We start from the raw sequence: 21660 nt of genomic DNA, 5'->3' as shown, positions 1-21660 counted from the left end.
GTGATGATACTACATTTAGTCATGACTAATATAATATTTAGACATTTTTGGTCCAGAGCTGAGAAATAACTTTTTTTAGGGAGATAACAACTTTTGGGGAAATTGTAAGGCACTAAATGTAGTGAATTTGAATTTAATTACAGTATGTGTCTTTTTTAGCCAATTTTGTGGACTGTGTGCGAATTCAAATAAATATTGTTCCACATTTGATACAATTGGGCGCAGTTCTTCTGTCATGCATTAACGTGCCTGTACAAAACAGGGTACCCCCGTGGGAATGATGGCTTGCTTTTCACAGTTGAATAGAATCAGAACGCTGTCACCGCCCATCCTTGTGCACAGCATTGCAAGGCTGTGGGTCATGTTTGGGTAGGTTATTTAAAGCCAGAATGTCAAGACTCAACAAAAAGGATTAAAAAGGGTGAAAACAAGGAAGGGTCTTCTAACACTGCCAGACACTATACCACAAACAGGTTGGTGGATGTTATTACAAAAGATTACTCATTTTACTTAAAAGAAGAAAAAAAAAGTACTATTCAGTTGCTTGGTGTTACTAGCAGTCTAGATCATACACATTTTCTGTCAAGTTTCAGACACATGCAATGTATTACGAAAGTGTATATATATTTGCAGGTTATTAAGTATGAATAAAAAGCTCTTAAAGTTGCTAGGTGTGAGAGAGAGTGAGTGAGTGGGAGGGAGGGAGAGAGAGAGAGAGAGAGAGAGAGAGAGAGAGAGAGAGAGAGAGAGAGAGAGACTGGCTGGCCTAGGCAGGATCAACAAACAGCTAACATACATTTTATTTTAATGATCCAACTGCACATTATTACTTATATCCTCTACTAAACGTATGATCTATCTGACTTGTTTTTAAATGTGTCATTCTTACAAGTACATCGTTGTTAATCTTGAAGACAAGCCTTGGCGTTTCCTTAGAATAGTGCTGCTGGGGAAATTTGTCACCATGTCCATCTTCGTCTCTAGCCTGAGGGGAGAAATAATGGCCTATTTTACGGACTTACAAATAAAGAAAAATATAAATAAATAATAGATAAAGAACTAAGCAGCAAAACAAAATACTGGAATTTTTTTAACAAACAAATAAAATTAGAAATAAGATTGAAACAAATTATATATATATATATATATATATATATATATATATATATATATATATATATATATATATATATATATATATATATTAAAGTGTACTTTCTAAAATGTAACCTTAGCCCCCTTACCTTACCCTTTACACTAAAAACATCTATATTGGAATTGTATGTTGAAACATTTCAATTAGGGATTTTCATTTTAAGAGACCACATTGGAGCTCAGTTTTACAATGAGCTCCACACACAACTTTTCTATGGAGTTATGTTTAGCAGTGTGAGTGTATTAGGGTTTTCCTGTGTTATCCCCTTAGCCAGACAGCAATGGAAATTGCAAAACTGGAGGTCACCCACATCCACTTTCCATTAGTACGTGATGCCAGTTCAGTGGTGCCAATTGTTTTAACCAGTCTGCACTAAAGTTGGGATTAGAATTTACTTATAACTCCTGTACCTGCATAGCAGCTTTAAAGAAGTACCAAATAATCAAACATATATTAAAGTCATATAAAGAGAATGCATGTTGCTTAGGTTTTTTTTTAGTTCTTTTTTAGAGCTAGATTTTCAAACCTCTTTATTCATCATTTGCACAGACAGGAAAATCACACCCAATAGAGTAACAAAACTAGAAATATACTCAAAACATTTAATGTAAGGGCTGTATAGACCTAAGTTTTAATTTTTTTGTAATTTGGAGTAAAATGCTCATAGAATCAGGCCCTCTATGGATAGCAGCACTACCACTAAAATGGAATAGCAGTCAGGTTGAGCCCCATTGTTTCCAGATACATCTTTCAACACAGGATGATTGTTTGTTATGTGTGAGCAATAAGAACCAGCAAATAGAGGATCTTGCATTTCAATTTGTCACACCGCGATTTACTGAAGCCATCGGTCAATGTATCGTTGTTATCTACTAAAAAATTGAGAACCTGGGAATTCCAATTCCAATGCCATCCGGCCAGACAATTCACACATTTCATGCTCAGTTTCAGGAAAGTGAGACTTATCATGTACTTGCACTAGTGACTTCAACTACCTGTAATTTTCCTAAATCTGACTTTGTTCATTATAAGCTGAAAAAGAGAATACTGCTTGTTAAGGAACTTTCCTGTGTTTATTTTCTACACCTTGGCTTTATTGTGTTTTAAAATCGGGTATATATAAAGTTTTAATCTTTTGACCTTTAAATGTCTGAATGACAACAAGACCTACAAGATGTCAGAGTAGCTTTTCCATCTATTACTGATCAAAATGGTGCACATTTATAGATGTAATTCAAATATTTACCGGTATGTAGAATGGTGCCAAAATTATTCCAACAGTTGTCCTGTATTTCAGTATCCATAGTTTTATATACCCTAGTCTCTGTAAGTCGCCTTGGATAAAGGCATCTGCTAAATAAACAAATAATAATGATAATAATTATAGTACATAGGTATATAAATGTTGTATAAATAAAACCACAACTCACGAATATTTTGAATAAAATGATTCTGACAGTTGGCATATCCTAAAGATATTTATAAGGCAAGTTTGAGGTGTGTCAGTATTAGCAGTGACCAAGGTAGTAACACTGCACTGTACTGCACAGATTTTTCCCATTGTAAATGCTACACCTAAAGGAACAGGGACTTCGCTTAAAAGAACAACTTTCTGGCACTGCTAGCGATTTGTTCACAACGGATACAGTACTGTTTTGTAACCTGATAACTCATTATCATCAAACTTAAATTCAAACGATTTATTTAATCTTTTCAAATGTGGCTTGTCATCATGAGAGTGTCTTGAGGCACACGGATTAGTTTATTAAATCTTTTCAGAACTGGCATCATATCATTACCTCGTTTGGTATTCTGATTTCCATGAGTGGGCAGCAGTGTGGAGTAATGGTTAGGGCTCTAGACTCTTGACCGGAGGGTCGTGGGTTCAATCCCCAGTGGGGGACACTGCTGCTGTACCCTTGAGCAAGGTACTTTACCTAGATTGCTCCAGTGAAAACCCAACTGTATAAATGGGTAATTGTACGTAAAAATAATGTGATATCTGTATAATGTGAAATAATGTATAATGTAATATCTTGTAACAATTGTAAGTCGCCCTGGATAAGGGCGTCTGCTAAGAAATAAATAATAATAATAATAATAATGAGTGCACCTCATCGCTACAAAATGACATGCAAACCAATGGTGAAAAGCGGCGCTGTTTCTTTTGCTACAAAAAGTTGGAAATTGTTCAAGCTCCAGAAAAAAAAAAAAACCTGGAGCAGACACAAGTCATCGAGCAATTTGGTGTTTTCCGTTCTGTTAAATAATTGCGTGCATGTCTTGAATATTGCTCCTGTACAGGTATTCATAATTAATCTAGAGCTGCTGTTGTTAATTTAGTTTGACAGTTAATTTATTAATATTACTTTGTCTGTTACTTTATTATTATAGTTTATTAACAAACACTTGCCTGTGGCTTTTCTCTTACTTATTCTATTTATTTCATATGTTGAAGCACGGGCATCTGACAAGTAATACATATTTATTTATTTACTGTTTCATACTATATCTGGTGGTCAACTCTGTCTTAAAGAACACTTCGGCTAAGAGAACACTTTGCTTGCTTCCCAAGGGGTGTTCTCTTAGCCAGAGACTACTGCACTATATTTTACACAACTGAAATAAACTATAAAGCACACTTTGATGGATACTGATAATTGCTGTCTAGATAATTGTTCATAACTGTTTACTATGTATATTTACTTTATAAAAAAAAGAAGATATATAGATGTACGTAGCATGCAGCAAAGAAATAACAAAAACAAATATAAAACAGAAGGTAACTTTTCCATTTTACTATAGGTTTTTATTATGCAGGGTGGGTATATTGGTCATGCTTATTATTGGATTGGATTAAGATGGACTCGATTTAAACTGGGATACATGGGGTGGTGGAATTTATGGTGTTACTTAAATAAATCCTTTTATCCTGGATTAGTGGTTGTAATTGGATTCAGAAGAAGAGGTTGGAACTTGTGTTTTGACAGTCTCTGAGTGTGTTGCTTTCACTGCCGCTAGGGGAATCCTATTTGTCTTTGCTTCCTCAAGCCTCTCTGCTGACCCCATCTGCACAATACTATACTATACAGAGCATGGGAAAGATAAACGTATACAACATATTAACTGGTTATTATTAGGCCGTCTTTATGCAAAGTAGCTTAGTGTGGAGTTCTTCTCACACATTTTGATGATAACACAGTACACCACTCTTCATATTCATTATTAAAGTGTTAGCAATGTTGCTAGTTCTAAAACAGTGTCAAAAACCTGCTGAGAAAAGATAAACACCTCCCCCAATCCCTAATCATATCTATTAGACACCTGTAATCATAGGGCCAGGACTCTGGCCAAACACATCACATGTCAGCTTTCTGCAAAGGTAAGCAAACTGACAACTTTGCAAGTGCAACTGAGATTTAGAAATACACAGAATTCTAGGGCTTGGTAAATTCATTTCGGCCAAATCTATTTTGTAGTGAGACAATAAGAAGACAATCTCTCGCATTGACAGATATCTGACTGCATGAAAAGACACACACACACACACAAGAACAGAACACTCCTATCCACTATTGGTGTAAACTATTTAAAAAACTGCCATTATTAAATAAAACCCCAACAACAATTTTTTTTCCATGTCCACATGTATGCACACTGCTGTATACAATCCAACTCCTATTCTCCCTACTTATGATCTCACCAGATGAGATGAAAAAAACTAAACAAGCAATGAGAAATGAGCACAACAGCCTGAATTCTAAATTGTGACAATCAAGAAGCCTAATTAAAAATATGAGACTAATTGATTATTGGGAACTCTGTCCTTCATGAGGAGTGTGGGAGTCTTGGTACAGGCATTAATGAAGGTCATTAGTGCTGCTGAGCCGCTGTCACAGTAAGCCCTGGCTTCAGGTCCCTGCTGCCAGCCAGCAGGCCATGGTGATTAACAGTTAAGGTCAGAGAGGGTGGGGGGTGGAAGGTCAATGAAGGAAGGAGTGTCAGAAACATGGTCATTACAGTGTTGTTGTGGTTGACATTTTCCACTCTGTTCCATTCTTCCCTTGCCTAATCCCTTCTCTCCCCATCTCCTCATGCTCTCACCTCTCTCAGGTTTGCGCCTGAGCTGTCTCTCACAAATGGCCTCATGTGTTATGCAGATTCCATTTTGTGCCGCGTTAAAATGATGAGCTCCTGGCCCCACGCCAGCTCATTTCCATGAGGATGTTTGGTTTGGAAACAAAATTGTTCTCAGCTTTAGCCACACATCGGATTAAGGTTTATGATAAATGCAACAGTTGTATTTATATTCAATAGCATTTCTTGAGTGTAATGTTTATTTTTGGGTTTTATAATACCTAATAGCTACACCTTGCCCATAATCTCTGCTGGAGAGAACATGTGACTGCTAACAGAAAATGGTCCTTTGATATATGGGTTTACAGAGCATACAGTGTTGTAGCACACCATAGACAGAACCGATGCCACTGACAATAGAGTGACATACATTCTTTATATAGTATAACATATGACAGGCACAAATGGACGCCTTTAATTCTGTTCATCAAAAAAGAAAGAAGCTCTACTACTGAGTTGAGTGTTGGGTGACGTGACTGTTTTGAACATGCCAGTTAAAAGGAGAGTCCAAACAGGGCTGAATCACTGAAGCTGAGCTCCCATTTGATTGGTCCTAACAAATGTATTTTAATGGCCTATTTCTTAAGGGGCTGAGGCCCTTATTGCAGACAGTTGTTGGCTTTCAACATGTAGCATCCACGATGTAAATCAATCGCAGCCTAATTGCATGCTTGTCTAAGCGGGTTCCTCTTCCTAATGCTTTTTTTCACATTGCCATGATCAAGGTTCCCTGACAATAAAACTTCCTCTGGTCAGCTCATCTTACTGACTTCTTACTCGCTCAATATCCAATTAAGGGACATACGCTATAATCAATGGTGAAGATTAAACTGGGGCTGAAGGCAGTATTGCCTTTTTTAATGTTGGTGCTTGTGAATGTAGTGCTACTGAAAGGTGATGGTTCAGACTACACTGCCACAGCGTGACTTGTGAGGCCTACAAGAGCACCTTAATCCTGACCTTAAGTAGAGACAGTCACTGGGATGAACTGTGCTATCTTTTGTTGTGGCCCAATCCGGAGCAGGTGAAGGGGGGGGGGTTAGCCCACTGCTTCATCTAGCCCCAGATTTATTTCCTAGTTCTGCTTTGCTCCAGTGGTGGGTTTGACAAGTGTACTGTACTCTAATGGGAATAACCTGATCCACATATTTATGCTACTGATCAGTTCAAATTCTCATCAGATGTTAGGCCTGTCAGGCTCAATGCTCAAGTTTCATTTAAGCATCATGATGATATTGCCTCATCTGATTTGTGTCACTAATGTCACCAAATGTCAGACAAAGCTAATTTGGCTCAGTGTGCTTAACCTGATTTACATATGCCTTTTATAAGCTGGTGTTTGGGAGTTTAGTAATTGGAAAATTGGAAAGGACTATTAGCATTGACCTCTACTTCAAGAATGGTGAAAAACATACATTCTCCTATTCCTTTACGTGGGCAATTTAATTGTTGTCATCAAGTGCAACTGCTCAACTGTACAGCAATTCTGTAGGTCAATTCTGACTAACCTGCAAAATGTATGTTATCTCCCAATGTGTAAAACACATCCGGTGTTCAGGTGATTGTGTTTTTTAAGTATTTAAGAAACACAACATGTTTATTAATTGATTCCATTGTTTAAGTGAAACACACAAACTGTGGAATGTTCCTGTTACAGGTCAGTTCAGCCTCAGAAAATTTAAAACAAACAAACAAAAAACCTTTGTTGTACTTTTTGTGCATAGACTAGGGCTGCTTATCCTATTCCACTGACACATTTTACCATGGTACTGTGCACGTGGTTTCCCATGCTCATTCAGCACTATAGTACCATGCTTTACCATATATCCCCATTGGCTTGTCCACTTTGTATAGTGTCTGTTTCTCTATACAGATCTTGCTGTCTCTCAAGGGCCCTCTTGTGACTACAACACCAGAAATCCATCCAAATATTCTATTTTTCCTACAACATATATATAAACAAAATCTATACTAGGAGCAAAAGGTAAGACTTTTCAAGTAACACAAGAGACGTTTAAACTTAAGCAAACCCTTTTGTGAAGTTTTCTACCCTGAATGGTGTACCTCTACTATGATCATGTTTCAAAGACTGTCTACAACACAGTACACATTATCTTGGAATGTTTCTCCCATCAGAGATTGCCACATTCAGACTGTTCAGGTGTGCAGCTAAATCAGGAGGGGAAGGCGGGCTCACAAGGATGTTTTTTAGTTTTGTGGAAGAGGGGGAACAGAAGAAGGTTCTATTCCCTTTAAGGGCTCATCTGCACATGATCCAAAACTATTGCATCTCTCTCCACCTCTCTCTGTACAGCAGCCAGCAGCCCCCCTCAAAAAGTTTGCCATATGTCACAAGTGACCCTTCAAACCCCTTCTCTCTTGTATAAGGTATTGGTTCATTTAGAATGGAAGGCCTATGCAGCCAAAGTAACTGGTCATTTGAACAAACCAACTTCATTTCTATGGGGGTTCCTGACTGATGATGGATATGATAATGAGGCTTGGGAACCCTCTGATATGAAAAATAGTGAGTTCTGGCCAACTCAGATATTTTGGATGGAAGGAATACCTAACAAATAGCCCTCAATGATCAAATTGAAATGTATAAACTAAATAGTCCAGAACCATTATTCCCTGTGGGAAACTCTCTCTCTGAAAAGGGGAACAGACTAGATTGTGTCTAGACTATGTGGATGTCAAACATGTAGAACTGGGTTGTCACTAGCAGAACCAACACAGTGTCCTGCATGTGCCCATATGATGATAGAGTGTGCCCCTGATGATCCACAGGGATGATCATTTTCCCATTTAAATGTTAAATTAGAAGATGTAAGGATAATTGAATGTTTGGGATGTAATGAGACTCACCAGGTGAGATAGGGTCATTTGGCAAAGTTAGAATACAAAGATGGGAAAATTGCTACAAGGGGTACAGATATCCTGTAGATACCAGGTAACTGATTTTGTAAAACACACTTGTGATACTCAGCACTGGATTCCGGACCCTGTGGTGGCTTTTAAGGAACCTTTAAGAACAGAACCAGAAAAGGCTTTCCAATCCTGCTGGGAGCACTCCGATATCTTGGACGCAAACTGGATGCTGTGTCCAAGAGACCATTGGAAGAAATGTAACTGTTAAGAGCAATACAATTATTGTAAAGCTCTGTACTGGTTTAGAAAATGTTAAAAAGCTACAGGCAGAAATATTATTGCAGAAATCTGTGTTAGCCTAAACGAGAGACTCAGTGAACTATAAAACACTGACATAATTTAATAACTTTGATGGGGCCTCTTGGAATACACATATAGCTTATCATCTTGTGGGAGTACTAGGGTTCTTATGGTACCAGAAAAATATGTTTTAACAACCAAGGCAAAACACTGACAGACCAGGTGTTTTATATTATTTATCTTAACAAGTGAGAGGAACTCCATGGTACAGAATATATGTTATTAGTTTTAGAGAAAACCTCATATATCCTTATCTTAGAAAAGTGGGAAAAAGCCTGTTATTGCATATTATTAGTTCCTTTCAAGTACGAAATGTAACCATTACCGTATGGGTATTTACCTCCTAAAGACCCGAAACCTGAATAAGATATATCAAAACAGCTCGTAGAGCCTGTGACGCAGTCATGGCCCGCCCCCGAGGGCACAAAAGCTCTGCAGTCACAGACCTCAACGGCATTTTTCCTTTCAAGAACTGACCTGACAGAAGAGATGGTTTAGATAAGCTGGTGTTACTTTTTCTGCTATATATGTTGCATGTATTGTGTTTTTACACAAATTATATGTGATATTAACCCTTTGCGGTCCTATGTCGGACCAGGTCCGACATTACAATTTTTTTTCCGGTCCGATGTCAGACCCTGTCCAACATCATCAAAACGGCGTCAGTCACATGTCCCTAGTCGGTTTTTCTCCGGTAAAAGCAGAGAAAAGATTTCAATGACCGACAGAAGCTGATAGAAGCCGAAAAAAATAACGGAGGCGGATCTGAGCAATACGCACAGTCCCTTTACCACAGACATAACACGAACATAAAACAAACAAGATAGCTGCTTCCGCATCCAGCGCTCAAAGAAAATCGCGGACATTTGCCAAGCTTTTTGAGATGTTACAGTAATAAAATAATGACTTGGATAGCATTATTGAGGAGTTTGGTGATAAATCGAGTGATCAGGAGATGATTTATCAGTATGTACTACTATGAAGAGATACAGCAAACAAGGAGTCGGGCGGAGCTGGAGATGCAGTACTGTGTCCTGTTGATATGCAGTGCCTTTTAAACCTGTTTTACTGTGAATAAAATTACTTTAAAAAGCGCATGTAAAATAAACAGCTTGTGTGAAAATAAACTGGACCTGACACACCTGATAGGCGCTGAATAAATGGACTGCAAAGGGTTAAAAATAATCTCTGTATTAGTTTTAATAATTATGCGTATTTGTGTACTCCAGCCTGTTGTCTGTTACGTCCCATGCGGCCTTGTGCCCCGTGTGAAGCCAGCGCCTTGAGTCACTCCTTCCCAGAGATCAAGCAACATGTCAGCTTGTGCCCTCCTCCAAGGTTGCAATAGCAAAGGCTATTTATTTCTCGTTTTGGCTTTGGCTAAAATTACAAGATGTTTTATATTATTTATGTAATTGTTAAATTACTGTATTTTGTTAAGAAAAGTGTCTCTCTCATTGTGTTTTTTTCTGTTTTTAAAGAGACTAAGAGCAGGCCTGTCAGTAACGTGGTGCTATGGCACAGGTGTAGTGAGAGCAGCTGCTGTGTTAACAGCAGCACTATGCACAACCAAGATACTTGCTTCGGTTTGGTTGTATGCAATCTTGACGCCGTTTTGGTGACACCTTTAGCATCACCATTATGCAGGCTGTTAGTTAATTCTAACAAGCAGGCTTCCCTCAATCTTGTGTAAGTACTGACTGAGTGGTTTTGCCAGTGGCTTGTACAGGTGGGCATCTCTGTACATTGCTACCCGCGGTAACTGCGAGCCGGTGGACCCGTACCATATGGTACCGAGGTCACTGATCCGCACTAGTGCTGAGCTAGTACCATGCCCATACCGTCCCATACTGACCTGGTGCTAAAGTCTCAGAACCGGAACTGAACCGTCCCGGCTCTGACCCGGTACTGTACTGCACCGACCAGGTGCTAAAGTCACCAAACCGGTACCGAACCAACCCAGTTTCTACACGGTCCTACACGGTGTGCTACTGACCGATGCTCACGCCCACGGTCCAGTACCAAAGCGGTCTTATTTGGGTCTTGACCCGCCTGGTTGCTATCTATATGCAGACTGAGGCAGCACCTGTACATCTGTATACAGTACACTGCATTGCTTGCTTCTTGCATCATGCCTGGGTTTCATCCCTGTGAGAAATGCAAGGCCAGTCTGCCTGTTGAGCACAAGCACGGCAGATGCTCTTCCTGCCAGGGGCCAAAGCACACCAAGGAGGTAAACTGTAGTTTATACAAGTTTTGTGCACACTTCTCTAAGCGCAGTTGTACAGAGCGCTCTGCATCCCTTACTCCTGCACAGCGCTCTTCCCCATTACCCTCTGTTAGAGAGGTGGCTGCAACCTCACCATATGGCTCTGTGTCAAGGGAGACCGGACAATGCACCCGGGAAAGTAGCCCACGCAGGGAACCGTCTTCACTGTCTTCCTCATCTTCCTCTGCTTCTCCTCTCCCAAGGAAGAAGAAGAGTTGCCATTCCAAATGATCGGCAGACTCAGAACAGATGGAAAAGCTCTGGGCAGCTGTTTCCCACCAAGGAACTGTTGTCGCAGAATTACTGCAAGAACGTTCAGTGCTGGAGGCCGGCGAGCAGGAGCTGGTGTTCCCGTCTGAGAACGTGGAGTCTGACAAAGCATCTCACATAGTTAAGCTCTCCCTGTCAGCAGAGCTTCTGCCACTGATAAAAAGTGCTCTGGCCTACAGAAGACGAAACAAGGCAGTCCATATTCGATGACGTCCCCCCCCCCCCCCCCCGTGTGCACCTGGATTTTTTTCCTGAGCAGTCAGTCGTGGAGACTTGGTCAGTCAGGCACGGGGGACTTTATGGCATCCCAACCCATCAAGCCTTTAGCTCTGGGTCTGGCCCCTGAATGGCTGCATTTGAGCCATCTGGGGCTTTCTAATAGGGTCATTGACACCCTGCAAAACGCCAGAGCACTGTCCATGGGTACAGGTGGGGTGTTTTTCTGACATGGTGTCTGCCTTGTGGGTTCGACCCCACAACTTGTCCCATGGCAGGTACTCTGCAATTTCTGCAGGACCTTTTTGACGAAGGGAATTCCCCCTCCATGTTAAAGGTCTATCTGGCAGCCATTTCGGCTTGTCATATCAAAATTGACTCGGTCTCCCCAGGAGCTCACTTCCTGGCAGGGCAATTTTTGAAAGGGACTTCGGCCTCCTATGAAGGACATTGTTCCTCGCTAGAGGTTAAACGTGGTGCTTAGTGCACTTTTGAGTCCATGCATTCAGCCGAGCTGAAATATTTATCACTCACAGCGGCTTTCTTGCTTGTTATCCCCTCTGCAAAGAGGGTGAGTGCAGGCATTCTCCATTGTAAAAGCCTGCTTAATTATTATTATGTTTAGTTAGCAGACGCCTTTATCCAAGGCGACTTACAGAGACTAGGGTTTGTGAACTATGCATCTGCTGCAGAGTCACTTATAATTACGTCTCACCCGGAAGACGGAGCACAAGGAGGTTAAGTGACTTGCTCAGGGTCACACAATGAGTCAGTGGCTGAGGTGGGATTTGAACTGAGGACCTCCTGGTTACAAGCCCTTTTCTTTAACCACAAGACCACACAGCCTCCTTAATTGTTACAGAAGTTGGTTTATATATTATTGGTGCTGTTAGTTTGCAAAGACACCAGACTGCCTGGACTGTATATGGGCTAGGATTTGAAGTAGATCTGTGATCACTCGATCCATTTAAGCATTAATAAAACGAAGGAGTAAATATATACTCTGATTTCTTATTTTCTGGGTTGATAATTTCGGTTGATACATTGATAATTCTGCAACGATGGCGTCTGCACTGCAGATCAACAGCCATGTGAAGAATGTTTAGGCACAGTGTGTGGATCTGAATCAGTCCAGATCTATTGCCTTTATTTGTGGTTTATGAAATGGTCCATAATCAGGATTTTAATGTGTTTTAATCATGCTTTGTTGCAGCCAGGAGATAACGATATAAGATTTAAGACATCAGTGACTTTTGGAATACATTCAAGTAAATTGATTTAAGTTTACTTTTTTGTTAAGAAGTTTGAAGACTTTGACCATACTTTTTTCCTAATTTAGTTTGTACCTGTGGCCACTGCTTACTTCCACACAACTGCTGGCTCCTGCAGTTTTTATGCTAGAGAGAATTCCTGTGGAATATAAGCCTCCACTCTATCTAACCCAAGTGGCACAGTTCTTGATGTCTTAAATTAAAAGTAACTTTTTTACTATTTAAAGAAAACAAAAAACAACCAATTCTAAATTTTCTTCATCTTAATTTAATTTTGCTGAAATGTGTCAGCAATTGAAAAATTGTCCAGCCAGCAATACACTAAAAACTGATGTTTCATAAACAGAACATGAAAATTAATATACATTTATTTAAACCTGAATACAATTTATGTACTAGATACATTATATGTATGCAAAGTAATTTTGTACTTCACTTAAAAACTGTATTTTGGTTATTGCAGTTACTGAAGATAGCTTAAAATTGTAAAATTATTAATCAATTTTAATATTATTTTTATGCAATCTGCATTATCTTTTTGTGGCATGGGTAGGGCAGAACTATTTTGAAATGTCTTAGATTCTAAACACTCAACCAATGTCTCAGTGGAGCAAAGAACATTGTTTATTGAGCAGGCTTTACACCTTCAGGTGCTAAGTGTTGAGATCTGGCAGGGAATTTGTAATGGGAGTTTCCAGATCTAGGGTTTTCTTACCTAGTGGCCTTGACGAAAACTTAAAACAAAAATATGTATGAAAAGTAGCCCGATCTTACAACACTGCACACTTGGACTATGTGTATGAAGGTAATGTAAGATAAGTCTGTTAATAATCCTTAAATCCCAGGATTTTTTCTTAGTCTATTTCAGTTCTGAAGAACTGGTCAGGATCCGAGACTCTCAAGGCTTCACCGACTGGCAGAAGCTTTGGAAGTCCTTCAGGACCGTTTATTGTAGTCGTCAAATACTAGATCATGCACAGCCTAGTTCCACAGTTGCATTCTATAACATACATGACACAGAGTTAGGTACCATTATTTAGCTGCTAGTTATTCCATGTTACTCTGGATACATCTAAGGCATGTCTATAGAACTCTCATCCTCCAGCGAGGGTTAAAAGAAAGATTGTGTTTTATAGGGAGATGAAGGGATTGACATGATAGTGAGGGGATATATTACAGGGTCAGGTTCCTTTTTTTCTTTTATTTCTGAACAGTATGGCTGGCCCCTCTCTTATTTGATGTTTGTTTATTTGCTCCCAGCAGCTCTGGCAGGGATGTGGCTGTCTGAAAGGCACACCACTCTGCACATATGGTGAGAAGAATCTCGTATATCAAATGAATGCATCCCCACATTTTGCCTCATCACCAGCCACAGCTGTGCAGGGAGAGGGGGGGGGGATCTGAAAAAATGTGAAGCCGTTTGCACAGAGCAATCGGAGAGCAACAGTTATTCAAACACAAATGCACGCACCCGCATTTCAGACAGCTCTGCTGCAAATGAGGCACGACCGCTTATTAACATATATAAATGTAGTACCTCTTTCCAAAAATAATTGTCTTGAAACAGTGAATATTTGAAATCGGACTTCATTTCTATAGTACTAGCGATGCAGTGAGGTTGAAATTGACTACAGGTCAAGGTGATCATCAATCAATCCCCTGTATACAGCAATTTTAATGTACAGTATTTGTATGTGAGGAAATGTGAGCAACTGGGAGTAAGTTAAGATTGTTGCTCAAGATGTTTCATCTTAGAGGGCTTATAAAAATGTGTATGAATATAAACTATGAATGCTTGCTTAATGGTCAGCTGCTTAGTGGAAATTAGTCCACTGTATATCCACCACACAGTTCAGAACAGTAACATATTTCTTTTTCTGAAAGGCACAGAAGTGAATGGCAGCATTCAGGGGTTACTGGTCAGAGTTGAGATAGGCTCTCAGCTATGGTAGGGAAGCTCTAATGCCGTCTGCTCTGCCACAGTGCTAGCAGTAACTATAGCCAGTGCCACTGTTTCTTATGACCAACTGGTCAGGGTCTTACAGATGTGGCCTAAATCACTGTATATTTATACATGTGTATTCATTTAGGTTTTAAGTTAGTAAATGCAGGTGTGGTCAGCATTAATTACTGATTATAACCAGGTGTCACTCATTAAGTTTACATGGCTTCATGTAATCAGATTCCTCAGTAACCGAATCCCACATAATCTTATCAGGTAATCAGAATACAGCATTTACCTGGCAATTAGATTTCAAAATCTGATTGTGCTCACAGTACATGAAGATTCCCGCTATCAGATTTTTAAACATTTTAAATGTTTTATTCAGTTATTGCAATACATGTTCTCAATATGGAGATCCAATTGGAAATCCAATTGGTAAAGGACTTGAAACAACCTAACCAGATCTTTTGATTGGGCTGCCAAATATCTAAGAATTCAAACAAACATATTTCCCCAATCCCAACCAGATTTCAAAATTTAAATTGTTTAGCAATCAGACTTGAACACTTTAAGCAAACCATCAATGTTATTTTCCTTTATTTTATTTATTTATCAGTTTGTTCCAAGCGCAATTAAAGGCCTTTGTTTTCATCCCCTGCCTGGCTGCTGTACAGAGAGAGAGAGAGAGAGAGAGAGAGAGAGAGAGAGAGAGAGAGAGAGAGAGAGAGAGATCGCAGATACACTGGCTTATTTGAATTAATTTAATCATGTGACTAATTAGCCTCTGATGGGTTTCTGTGGAAACTGCTTCCCCAGTACTAATGGACAATTGTGTTAAACATAGCTTGGAAGGTGCATGTAGAGTATGGCTCCTCCTCTACAGCACAGGGACCTTACAGCTGGGCTTAGAGAGTGTGGCTGCACCTGCTTGGACTCCCATTTTTAAACATGCAATGTTTACACATCTTCTGTATCTACAAAATCCCAAGCAACATATGACAGTCAAGTCCTATAAGTAAAAGGTTTGTCTCTTACATGGCCGATTCATTTGTTTTGCAAATAGCATCCCTGACAATATGAAAGCTGAATCGCCTCTGTACCTAGAAATGACAAACGTTTCACCAGTAACTGTTGTCTCTAAAAGCAGTCACAGAAACGGCACATCGTGATTCAGGGCTGTCCAGACTGCCCTTTATGACCCTACATCCTGTTGACACTGTTATGGCAGGGGGTTTTGATTTTTGGTCCAACTGAGAGCATGAATAGCAGCTGGCTTGGGGTGCGTTACAAGGTTGTATATGTAACACAATCTCTGTGTCCGAATGGCGTCATAACGTTTTAAAGTCACCCAAACTCAGAGATTGTGTTACAGCATTGCAACATGGTGAAAAACTCAGCTGTTGTTATTGCATGACACATATATGGCCTGAGATTTCCTTTTTGAAACAAGACGTGCTTTTCTTCAGATAGGTTTTTTGATTGGCAAACAAACATTTAATAGCTTTTTTTTAAAAAAAAAAACTTTTTATATGGGATCTTGACCAGAAAAGGAGAAATCCTGCACTGAAATTGATATCCTAAGACATACAGACATTTAGTAATGAAAATAGACAAGAGTTTCAATGAGAGTCAATGACTTTAAATACCTTATCCACACTTCCTTAATAATACAGGATCAACACGTATCGAAAGCATGTGATTACAATTCACTTCATTCACAATCACATTTTTATAAATTTGAAATCCTTTAGTGTGAGAATAAAATGCCTATAATCATCATTATTACAGAGTCCCCATAACTAATCTCCTTAAAAGAATTCCTTTTAAGATGCATGCTGTAATTACAGCAGTAAGTCACTTTTTAAGTTTTCTGCACAAATCACATGACAAGAAACAGCAATACAACATATGTCTGCCGGGTGGCAATGAATCCAAAAGAAGTAAACGTCAATAATATATATATATATATATATATATATATATATATATATATATATATATATATATATATATATATAAAAACATTTGGGAAAGTAGATGTTCAGAGAAAGTTTGAAGTATTATAAAAGACTGAACTTGTACAGGCCTCTTGAGATTCATGCTTTGCTAAGCAGTAACACTGCCGTCATTAATTTTGTTATCCCTAAGTGAGGGTGACACAGAATATCAGTGGATATCAGAGGATGTTACTGTGAGATTCTTGCATTAAGCAACCAGCAGTAACAGCAAGCCTGGTTAGAAATGCAATAAAAAGCAGACAGAATCCGTAGTTTCCATTATGAATAACACTTGAAAGCACATTGTTTATTCAAATTATTCTTTTTTTAAATGATTTCAATCAGGAAATCATTTAGCAATAAGGCTTTCTAGGAGGCATGATACTACATTTAGTTAGAAAAGCCACAATAAAGTAATTCGTTTCAAAAACGATTATGCTGTTTTTAAGTTACCGTTCCCCCTTCAAATGGGCTTCTGAATACCAGTAACCTCAAAACTCTGTCTTGCTACATACCTATGTTGTCTGAACTTAATTACTGGTTGCGAGTAACTATTTGATAAAACCGCACATCGCTTATAATTAGTTTGGAATCAGCCACAACCCCAGAGGTGTTAGGTAATAGGTACTGTATAGGGGATCCACCCTTAAGAATGGGGCTTTCCTACTGTAATCCACCCATAAACCCCATAAAAACATGTTTCTTTGTACTAGAAATAACAAGAAGTTTAAAGGTGAAGCTCTGTGTCCAACACCCTATAATGATGTCCTCCCATGTATCAGCCAAATTCAATTATTATTATTTTGTATAATGTAGCCACCTCAATTAATATATATTTTTTTCTTCTTCTCTATGTAGTTACATTGGAGCAGCCCACAGCTATGTATTAGTTGTGTGGGGAGCATGCAGATCATATTTTGATTACATTTGGTTTTTTGGGTGTTTTTTATCCTGGTAATCAAACTCCAGGAGAGAGATGACCTAGTACCAGGGCCTCTGCAATTAGAATGCGCTGCTCTTAATACCGACAAACCAGCATCTTTCATTCAAGACAGTAGAACGTTTTCTCTCACCAGTTGCTATAATTAGGTGGAAACAAACAGTATTTATATTATTTTTAATTAAATGTGGCCCGTAACAGACCATTGGTTCCCAAACTGCTGAAGATTGTGTATCAGTAAAAAGAAATGTCAAAATGAATGAACTGATGCTATTAAATAATTCTGCACCACTAAAAGCTAAAGTGAAGCTAGTGGCAATAAAGCAATACAGTATTCATGACAGAGGAAAGAGCTTTATTATTTGCACAGTTTACAATAAGCTATGTGTTGCTGATTTTACATGGAATTCTATAGTGTGCCAAACACAGATTGAGAGGTGTGTAAAATACTTGGTATACTGTATTCTAAGCAGGACTGAATGCTCCATTTTTTGTAAACTGTAAAGCAATACATGGATTGTGCCACACTCTACTGGAAGCCCATGCTGCAGATTGTTTGATACATTTTACTACCTGTATTAGATATTTGGATTATTTTGTGTATTGATCTGACAGCCTCAGCAGCAGCCATCAGCTTCCCACACCAGTCACTTTAGACTGCATCTAGACTGCGGGTGGCTGTTTTCTGGGACATTTGCACGTCCTTAGTGGTCCTTGATCTCCAGGTTGCAATTACATTCTGGGATATAACTTATTTCTTTAAAAAACATTTTCTTTGACGTTACATTTTTAAAACGCCTCAATCGGAATATGAACTGTGAATATGCACAGAGCATAAAGCTGACCCATACCTAAAACATATCTTTGCCTATTTTAGGGCTTTCCATTATTTAATGCAGTTGCTGGAGGAAATCAAGCCTTGAACACAATGACCACAAAGTCCTATCAGATAGCGGAGAGGAGGCAGCTGCAGATATTTACAGTAATACAATCCTCCGTCGATGCAGACTGCACTGTTTAAAACAAGCGTGGACAGGTGAAACGCGACAATTTTGTTTCAGTGTTTGAAAAACTAGAAGGTTTATTGTGGTCTATCTTTCTATACATAAATAAACATTGACAGCGGGCTATGAGACAGGTACTGGTGCAGGTATACAGTGTCACAAAAACAACAGTGACAGCCCCCAAAACTAGGCTGGGGGCCCAGTTTTTAAATTAGCCAAGAACTAAATGGGGAAATAAATAAATGTAGTCCTGTAATTTCCAGTAGATTCTGTTGCTAATCATGTGAACTGTTTTTTGATGATTTCTTCTGTTTACTAGTAGATTTAGGAACTTGATTCCAGGTTATCGTAACTGATACTGCAGCTATTCTCTCTGAACCGTGAACCCCAGTACTATACTGCTCACAAGGAAAAAAGTGTTTGGGAAGATACAGACACTGTGCTCCCCCTTTATAACGCTGTAGTTGCTATTTGTGTTCCTTTTTAAACTGATTAACTACACCTGTTGTGCACTTTCGTTCATTATGTAGGTGCAGTTTTGAAAGAAAAACATGTATTTTTATTGTAAAACATGGTATCTTGTAAGCAAATTAGCTATGTTTTATTATTACTATATTAAAGGAATTGCACACTATTGACAATACCCAGTAAACACTGTATTAAAAGGCAAATATATGCAGTATTATCTGAAATCCTTGAACACAATTGAATGCTAGTTTTTATGTACTGTACAATGTTGTAATCAGACACTATTGAATGCTGGTTTGTTATAATTATCTACAATAAGATTGATCGTTAGTCACACACGCTGCGGAACATATGACAAACATTCTAGTCTAAGTGGAGCCAAGCTCTTTAGGATTTTAAGCAATCAGAGAGTTTTGATAAGGACGCCTTACTTTCTATAGGGGACTAGGGGTGGAGCTAGGGCTATTTAATCCTGGGAAATGTGAATGAAAAGTTCATACTGAGCTCGGTGCCTGGAGTCGGACTCAGGGGTCTTTTTGACTCTTGTATTGAAAATTGTTATTTTGTGTACCTTTTACTATTTGAATAAAGCATTTTAAAACCAAAAACAAGACAAAGAGCTTTCCATTAAACGCAAGCGTGCAAAGCAGAGTTCCAGAATCCAGCGATTCCTGAGTCAGAGAAGGAGAGGTGTGGTGAGGAGCGGCAGCAGTGGATCCAGCGTGGAAGCAGAGTGAGCAGTGAGACAGCGATTCCTGAGTCAGAGACGGAACAGGCGGCGACGTGACTCAGCAGCAGCAGATCCAGCGTGGAAGCAGAGTGAGCAGTGAGACAGCGATTCCTGAGTCAGAGACGGAACAGGCGGCGACGTGACTCAGCAGCAGCAGATCCAGCGTGGAAGCAGAGTGAGCAGTGAGACAGCGATTCCTGAGTCAGAGACGGAACAGGCGGCGACGTGACTCAGCAGCAGCAGATCCAGCGTGGAAGCAGAGTGAGCAGTGAGACAGCGATTCCTGAGTCAGAGATGGAACAGGCGGCGACGTGACTCAGCAGCAGCGGTTCCAGTGTGGAAGCAGAGTGAGCAGTGAGACAGAGATTCCTGAGTCAGAGATGGAACAGGCGGCGACGTGACTCAGCAGCAGCAGATCCAGCGTGGAAGCAGAGTGAGCAGTGAGACAGAGATTCCTGAGTCAGAGACGGAACAGGCGGCGACGTGACTCAGCAGCAGCAGATCCAGCGTGGAAGCAGAGTGAGCAGTGAGACAGAGATTCCTGAGTCAGAGATGGAACAGGTGGCGACGTGACTCAGCAGCAGCAGATCCAGCGTGGAAGCAGAGTGAGCAGTGAGACAGAGATTCCTGAGTCAGAGATGGAACAGGCGGCGACGTGACTCAGCAGCAGCAGATCCAGTGTGGAAGCAGAGTGAGCAGTGAGACAGAGATTCCTGAGTCAGAGATGGAACAGGCGGCGACGTGACTCAGCAGCAGCAGATCCAGCGTGGAAGCAGAGTGAGCAGTGAGACAGAGATTCCTGAGTCAGAGATGGAACAGGCGGCGACGTGACTCAGCAGCAGCAGATCCAGCGTGGAAGCAGAGTGAGCAGTGAGACAGCGATTCCTGAGTCAGAGATGGAACAGGCGGCGAAGTGACTCAGCAGCAGCAGATCCAGCGTGGAAGCAGAGTGAGCAGTGAGACAGCGATTCCTGAGTCAGAGATGGAACAGGCGGCGACGTGACTCAGCAGCAGCAGATCCAGCGTGGAAGCAGAGTGAGCAGTGAGACAGAGATTCCTGAGTCAGAGATGGAACAGGCGGCGACGTGACTCAGCAGCAGCAGATCCAGCGTGGAAGCAGAGTGAGCAGTGAGACAGAGATTCCTGAGTCAGAGATGGAACAGGCGGCGACGTGACTCAGCAGCAGCAGATCCAGCGTGGAAGCAGAGTGAGCAGTGAGACAGAGATTCCTGAGTCAGAGATGGAACAGGCGGCGACGTGACTCAGCAGCAGCAGATCCAGCGTGGAAGCAGAGTGAGCAGTGAGACAGAGATTCCTGAGTCAGAGATGGAACAGGCGGCGACGTGACTCAGCAGCAGCAGATCCAGCGTGGAAGCAGAGTGAGCAGTGAGACAGAGATTCCTGAGTCAGAGACGGAACAGGCGGCGACGTGACTCAGCAGCAGCAGATCCAGTGTGGAAGCAGAGTGAGCAGTGAGACAGAGATTCCTGAGTCAGAGATGGAACAGGCGGCGACGTGACTCAGCAGCAGCAGATCCAGCGTGGAAGCAGAGTGAGCAGTGAGACAGAGATTCCTGAGTCAGAGACGGAACAGGCGGCGACGTGACTCAGCAGCAGCAGATCCAGCGTGGAAGCAGAGTGAGCAGTGAGACAGAGATTCCTGAGTCAGAGACGGAACAGGCGGCGACGTGACTCAGCAGCAGCAGATCCAGCGTGGAAGCAGAGTGAGCAGTGAGACAGAGATTCCTGAGTCAGAGATGGAACAGGCGGCGACGTGACTCAGCAGCAGCAGATCCAGCGTGGAAGCAGAGTGAGCAGTGAGACAGAGATTCCTGAGTCAGAGACGGAACAGGCGGCGACGTGACTCAGCAGCAGCAGATCCAGCGTGGAAGCAGAGTGAGCAGTGAGACAGAGATTCCTGAGTCAGAGACGGAACAGGCGGCGACGTGACTCAGCAGCAGCAGATCCAGCGTGGAAGCAGAGTGAGCAGTGAGACAGAGATTCCTGAGTCAGAGACGGAACAGGCG

The 21660-nt window shown here is 40.7% G+C and overlaps 1 protein-coding gene across 8 annotated transcripts in view; it reads right to left on the bottom strand.

Moving 5' to 3' along the window:
• The window catches only part of LOC117411408 (sine oculis-binding protein homolog), a 92268-nt gene that overhangs the window by 30815 nt on the left and 39793 nt on the right, over nucleotides 1-21660 (bottom strand). For 7 of the 8 annotated variants that reach the window (XM_059025667.1, XM_059025669.1, XM_034018887.2 and 4 more), the window contains exon 5: nucleotides 890-985. The exons of the other annotated variant lie outside the window; for it this stretch is intronic. In XM_059025667.1, coding sequence (XP_058881650.1) covers nucleotides 890-985 — 96 coding nt within the window. The remainder of the gene's footprint in view (nucleotides 1-889; nucleotides 986-21660) is intronic. 8 annotated transcript variants of the gene reach the window in all.

The sequence above is a fragment of the Acipenser ruthenus genome, chromosome 6, assembly GCF_902713425.1.
Source record: "Acipenser ruthenus chromosome 6, fAciRut3.2 maternal haplotype, whole genome shotgun sequence".
NCBI lineage: Eukaryota > Metazoa > Chordata > Actinopteri > Acipenseriformes > Acipenseridae > Acipenser > Acipenser ruthenus.
This window is presented reverse-complemented; position numbering and strand designations above follow the sequence as displayed.